The sequence below is a fragment of the Gastrolobium bilobum genome, unplaced genomic scaffold, assembly GCF_033153095.1.
Source record: "Gastrolobium bilobum isolate Gb01-03AN ecotype WA unplaced genomic scaffold, APGP_CSIRO_Gbil_v1 utg84727, whole genome shotgun sequence".
NCBI lineage: Eukaryota > Viridiplantae > Streptophyta > Magnoliopsida > Fabales > Fabaceae > Gastrolobium > Gastrolobium bilobum.
In genome coordinates, this window is record NW_026898560.1 from 1 (window position 1) to 6,899 (window position 6,899).

The following is a 6,899-nucleotide window of genomic DNA, read 5'->3' on the forward strand; positions in this document are numbered from 1 at the left end:
TAACTAAGGAATATCAATAAAGGTTTAGCTTTTTGGCCATCTAGTTAGAGAAAGAACATGCCTCTATCATTTCTACAAAATATATCACAAACCATTTAAATCAAGAAACAAAGCAAGTTCTAGAGTATCTCAACAGTGGAATGCACACTCAATAAAAATTTTCTGTATAGGTTCAAAACCTCACGGCTATGAATGCACAGTAATTCCCCTATTCTTTTTCTCAAACAATTTCAATATCAACAATATATTCAATGAATCATGTCACTTATTGCAATGATGTTCATAAAAGTGAATATGTATAAGTGCATCATCATGTTCTGAATCAATTTCTAATTTAAACTTTCCGCCATTTTTCTAATTAAAACACTGAGAAACTTTGAAAAAATTTCAGATTTTTCACAAAAAATATTGGCTTAAGGTTTTCCAACAAAACAATTAAAATTATCTAACTAAACCATGAAAAACAAAATTTAAAAAAATTGCATGAAAAATGAATTTGAGATAGTTCTCTGTCTTGACCAGAGATTCTGTGTATACTCATGAAAATTCCTCCGGTGTCAATCCAATGTGCTTAGATGGAACGCGCATTCTCCATTCCCAGATTTAAATTTTTCTGTCCTCAAAAATAGATTTAAATCGAAAAATAAATCGTGTGCAAGCTAAGCATAACTAGTCGCTCATTCTGAAACACCATGAAACAATCTAACTCATTAGTCATAAAGCACTAGTATGAAACATGTCACAGGGTTAGCATGTCAAACAAAAATGCTAATCTCAAAACATCAAAAGAAAGTACGAGGGGGAATGGGAAAAGGATGTTTCAATCGTCTCGGTCCTCCTCCTTAGCATCTCGGACAATGGTCGGGATCATCTCGGTGTCCTCATCCTCTGCAGCATGTGAAGTGGTGGCCTGAGATGTAGAAGTGCTCCGCCTGACAGCATCAAAAGTGGCCTCCTTATCGGAGCCATCATAAGGTGTAGGCTGGAAAGGTGGAGGTCCATGACCACACGTGGTTTGGAAATAATAGGCCTTTAAAATTTTTGGGCCCGCGTTGGAGCGTTTTGGCGCCCATAATGCACGCTAAAACCTGTGTATGCAGGGGCTACCACCTGTGAAAACAGGAGCACATTTTGGCGCCCAGGAGCACGCCAAAACGTGCTCTTTGAATCCCAATTTGCTCATTCCATAGCGTTTTGGCGTGCTTGTTGCACGCTAAAACGCTCATAGGCAGGGGATTTTGCTAATTTTGGTCATGTAGCACATTTTAGCGTGCATGTGGACGCTAAAACGTGTATAGGCAAAGGTAATTTTTATATTTAAGCTTTAAAATTCCATACCTTAGCCTCTTGATTCATCGTTTTCGCTTCCTTTGAACTCAGTCATGTCCTTGACCTTACTTGTCTGTCTCTTTTTGCTTTTTCTTTTTCTTTGGAAAAATAAACTAATACTAAAAATTTAAATAAAAAGCAGTAAACTACGGGTTTTCCTACCCGTCAGCGCTTGTTTAACGTCACGAGCCTGACGTACCTGGCTTATGATCATGGTGGCTCAAAGCATAAGCTTGGTGATGACCAAGCTCCATCATTCAGAAATTGTGTCCTACCATAGTGTTGTTCTGCATATGGATGAGGTAAAGTAGTCTCAGGAACTTTGAATTTGGTATTTATATGTTTTCCTTTGCTACTGGGCTTCTCCATCTTAACCTTTGGCTTACTTTCTCGAGAAGACTCCTCATTGTGTTCTTCTTCACCTTTCTTTTCACCAATGTAGTAGACTTGATCTTCCGGTTGAGCTATAGATGAGGGGACTTCTTTGTCAAAGAACTTGAAAGTTACTTGCTCTCTGTTTACCCGTAATATCAGCTCACCTTTAAGTACATCAATCAGTGCTCCTGAAGTTGCCAAGAAGGGTCTTCCAAAAATCATAGGAATTGTGGCATCTTCTTCAATGTCAAGGATGACAAAATCAACAGGAATGATGAACTTGTCAACCTTATCCAATATGTCATCAATGATACCATAAGCTTGCTTTGAAGAGCGGTCAGCCAGTTGCACTATCGTCTTTGTGGGCTTCACTTTGGTTATCCCCAGTTTCTTCATCATGGAGAGTGGCATGACATTGATGCTAGCTCCAAGATCACATAAAACATTGTCTACTTCCATCTTGCCTATAATGCATGGAATGTTGAAGCTCCCTGGATCCTTGACTTTGGTAGGTAACTTATTTTCGCTGATAGCATTACATTCCTCCGTCAGATTTACTGTCTCACATTCCCGCAACTTACGTTTCCTTGACAATAGATCCTTCATAAACCTTGCATATTTGGGCATGTTCTCTAAAGCTTCAGCAAAAAGGATGTTGACTTGCAGCTTCTTGAAGATGTCCAGAAATTTGGTGTATTGTTGTTTCTGGACCTCTTGTTTCAACCGCTGAGGGTATGGAACTTTTGCATATGGAGACGGGTCTGCCACTTTTGGTTGCCTGTCCAGAGCTTTCTTTTTCTCCCACTTGAACAGCTTCTTCTCTGGAATGCATTTTTCAGCTTCTACCTCATCTTCTTCTTTCTCTTTCTCAACTTCAGGTTCAGCTTCTTTCTTCTTTTCAACTGGTGGCTTTTCCACAGGTTGAATCACTGTCCCACTCCTAGTGGTGATAGCATTGCAATGCTCCCTTGGATTGACAACTGTGTTGCTTGGAAAAGTGCCCTGAGTTCTTTCCGTGAAATGTCTTGACAGCTGACCAATTTGAGTCTCCAAGTTTCGGATCGAAGCTTCTTGATTCCGGAACGAAGCTCTTGTTTCATCTATGAAGGCATCTGCATGTTGAATGTAGTCGGATGTTGTCTTGGACAACTGTGCAAACGCCTTTTCCCACTCGGATGTGGTACCTTGAGGTTGTTGTTGCAATGGCATAGGAGGATTCAACTGGTAGTTTGACTTGTAACTCAACCTAGGGTGTTGGTTGTTATTCTTCCACCCTTGATTACCATATTGATTCATTCCTGGATTGTTTGAGTTCTTTTGATCATACCAGAGTGCATTAACCTCCGCTGGTTGCTTTTCTGTGTTTCTGATGTATTCACAATCCTCAGTTGCATGAGCCTCCTGACAAATATCACATTTAACGTTAGCACTAGAAACAGAAGAAACTTGAGAATGATTAAATTTCTTATTAAGAGCATCTAATTGTTCTTGTTGTTTCTTGTGCATTTGTAGCATTTGTTCATTTTGGGCTAATATTGCATCATAGCCTTCAAGCTTCATGATTCTTGAACTTCTGGGCGCAACTGGAGTATGAGCATTGTCAAATTCTTGAGATGCTAATGATTCCAACAATTCAAGTGTCTCATCAAGAGTTTTTGTTTTCAATGAGCCTCCTGAAGCGACATTTACCAATGTTCTTGTGTTGGCTGTCATCCCTTGGAAAAAGATTCTTGCCTTCTCCCATGCTTCAATTCCGTGTTGAGGACACTTCCGGAGTAATCCTTTGAATCGTGTCCAAGCCTCGTACAAAGATTCGCTTTCTTTTTGTTCAAAAGCATTGATCTCCGCTTTGAGCCTAGCCATCTTTGAAGCTGAGAAAAATCTGGCCAAGAATTTAGCGGCTAAGTCATCCCAACTGGTTATGCTTCCTTCAGGTTGAGACTGCAACCAATCTCTTGCTTCATCTTTCAGTGAGCATGGGAATAGCCTGAGCAATATAGCATCACGAGAAACTCCATTTACTTTTAATGTATCACAATAAAGTAAGAAGTCATCAAGATGACAGTAGGGGTTCTCTGTGCTTCCTCCAGCGAACTGTTCTTTTTAAATCAGTTGTAGTAATGCCAACTTTAGTTCAAAGTTGTTAGCCTCTATTTGGGGTCTAACAATGCTCGCTGTCTGTGGTGCTCGAGCTGGGGTCATGTAATCCCCCAATGTCCTTCGAACAATTTGATTGTTGTTTTCTGCCATTGGTTCTTCCTTAGGTTCCTCTTTTGGTATTTCCTTTGTCTCCGTAGAAATTGACGCTGTTTTTGTTTCTTTCGCTTTCTTTGCTTTTGCGTCTTTCCTAAGTTTCCTCTCTGTCTTTTCTATCTCAGGATCAAACTGCAAGAGTCGCGGGTTAGAAGTACCTCGCATAAACTAAGATTGAAAAGATGCGGAGAGAAAAAAAATAAATAGAAAACACAAAACAGAAATTTAAAGAAACTAATGCAGAAAATTAAATATGAAGAAAAGTATGCAGAATTTTTGGATGCAGAAAATGTTTTTATGATATGCTAAAAGTGTAAAAAAATAAAAGTCCAATCTAAAATTTAATTAGTTACTTCTGATGTTGAAGAATTCGATCCCCGGCAACGACGCCAAAAACTTGATAGCGAAACGGCAAGTGCACCGATCGTGAAAGTAATAAAATGTATTGAGTACGAGATCGTTCCCACGAGGATCAGAATTTCAAGCACTAGTTCACTAATCGCGTTTTAGTTGGACAATCAAAGGTTTGGTTTGAGAGAATGGTGAATTTAGATGAAGAGAATTGTTGTTCAAAGAACTTAAAATTAAAAACAATTAAGAACATGCAATTATGAAAATTCAGAATTAAAAGAATGAATGAAGATGATGATGTTTGATTAAGATTTAAAACAACCGTAGTTAAGGTTTCGACTTCCCCAATATCCTTAATATGTTATGAATTAAAAAGCCAAGAATTTGTTTCTTAATATATTGCCAATCAATTCTATCTACGTTAATTAGGGTTCAATTCCTTGTTACCATAAATCTATGTAATCTTGAAAGAACTCTAGTTCCCCGATTATTCCCCAAGAAAACATGCATTAAGATCAAGAATTACAAGATTGCATAATTACCCTATGTCTATTCCTATTCCTATTCCTAGATCACAAGGATTATGATAAATTATCAAGTCAAGGTTCATGCACCAACATCCCTATTGTCATACAATTTTCCAAAATCATTCTATAAGGAACAAACTCATAGAAAGCATTAAAAACAGATAATTTATTCAATTATAAAAAGAACAGGATTCAGAGACAATTTAATTCATAAAAATAAAGATTCAATTGGGTTCCATCTACCCTTAACTACATAAAAGACTACTCTAGCATACTGAATTGAAAAGAAATAATAAAGAAAAGAGAACCCCAAGCCTCCATTGGTGTGATGTTGACTTGGTTTCTCAGTGTTCCAGCGCTCCGCAACAGGATTCCTCCTTCAGTCTTAGTGTAATGCTCTGGAATTGTGTATTGGATCCTGACCCCAAGCTCCTTATTTATAGCTTTTTGGGGTTGTAATCTTCATCTAATCTTCCAATGAATCCATACAAGATTTGTATTTGATTTCATATTTGTTTCCTTTTTCATGTAAAATATTGGAGATTTGGTTGATGAATTAGAGTTTTAAATCTTCGTTGTATCTTTCTTCAATCTTCTCAGGAATCATCTTGATTTGTTTCCGTTTTATTTCCATATCCTATCTGAACAAATCTTCTTTAAATCTTCATGGAATCTGTTGCGTATCTTTTTCCTTTGAACCTTCAGCAGCTCTTGGGTCGTGTTTGGGCGCTCAAGCGCGCTACAGGGCGCTTAAGCGCTATGAATTGCTGAAATTTTCTGGAGTTGCTGCCCATGCGCGCTCAAACGGCCATTTGGGCGCTTGAGCGTGCTCTTCGAATTGAAATCTTGTCATCTTGGGCGCTTGAGCGTGCTTGTGTGCGCTTGAGCGCCCTGATGTGCCCAATTTGTTTGTTCTCACTGTTTCCACGCGCTTGAGCGTCCATGTGTGCGCTTGAGCGTGCTATTCTGAACCTTGAATTGTAATATTTGAGCTTCCTTTGATCCATATTGATCCTTCACTTCTCCGTCATGATTTCTTTTGCACTTTTAGCACCAATTCTTGTGGTTTTTCCTTCAAAATACAAATATTATCAAGACGCCAGCTCAATTTCCTATCTTATGACCTAAATGCCTATAAGCCTTGAATTTCATGCAATCTATGAAGTATTTCTCATATAATTTAACCTAAAAACATGGTAAACCTAAGGTTTATCAACCATGAGCTTAACCTTTGCCTTTTTGATGTCTAAGCTTGTTTAATCCATTAAGAAGAGGAACTTTAACCATTTGAGTAAAGGAATGTGTTTTTGGGTTCATAACATGTTGGTGGTTATCTGTTTAGGGAGTCATTGGACTCCCAATCGCTTTTGGATCCTTAAATTTGGCATTATGCAGAAGTTGGCTCGAATTTCTGCATTCTGTTGGAGAAGTATTCGAATACTTTCCGTGTAGTATTCGAATACTTGTCCTTGGTAATCAAATACTCCTTGCAGGAGTATGGGAATACTTTTCTGGGAAGTGAAGCATTCAGATACCTTTGAAGAAGTATTCGAATACTGGAAGGTATTCGAATACAGCGAGGTTTGGTATTCGGATACTGAGGTATTCGGATACTGGGGGAAAAAGTATTTAGATACTTGTGAGTATTCGAATACTTTAGTGAAAGTAATCGAATACTTTCTGGAGAGCTAGAGTATTCGAATACTACTCGTGGAGTATTCGAATACTTCTTGCAGAAACAACATGTAATGAGTTAAAATGAGTAAGAAAGACGTAATCACTTGTGTAATCTGAGCTATGATTATTGATGATTAATTATGGTATGGGCAGATTGTGATTTTTCTGTTTGTGGGCCTTGAGCTTGTGTGGGCCTTGAGCTTGTGTGGACTCTTGGCATTGGATAGTTAGCTTGCAAGGTAAGCTTTCATGTCCTCGGTTTAGCCATTGTGTAGTTCCACCGTGCCCCATGGGGGAATGGTTATATGCATGATGTGTTACATGCTTTGATATATTTGGAATGCTGTTGAGCTTTATGTGTAATGGCTTTTAATATGCATGTGTTGT

General features: G+C 38.4%; 1 protein-coding gene and 1 non-coding gene across 2 annotated transcripts; one reads left to right on the forward strand and one right to left on the reverse strand.

Annotated features, from left to right (window-relative positions):
* Nucleotides 1-1,751: 1,751 nt before the first annotated feature.
* LOC133317394 (uncharacterized) lies at nucleotides 1,752-4,122 on the reverse strand (the record flags this gene model as incomplete). The annotated part of the gene is made up of 3 exons (XM_061519254.1): nucleotides 3,833-4,122; nucleotides 3,244-3,691; nucleotides 1,752-3,105 (listed from the first exon to the last, which is right to left on the reverse strand). Coding segments are annotated over exons 1-3 (2,092 nt in total), but the record flags the coding sequence as incomplete, so codon positions are not given.
* On the forward strand, nucleotides 3,455-3,561 carry LOC133317398 (small nucleolar RNA R71). The gene has a single exon (XR_009752309.1). It is a non-coding gene; the product is annotated as a small nucleolar RNA R71 (small nucleolar RNA).
* Nucleotides 4,123-6,899: the final 2,777 nt, after the last annotated feature.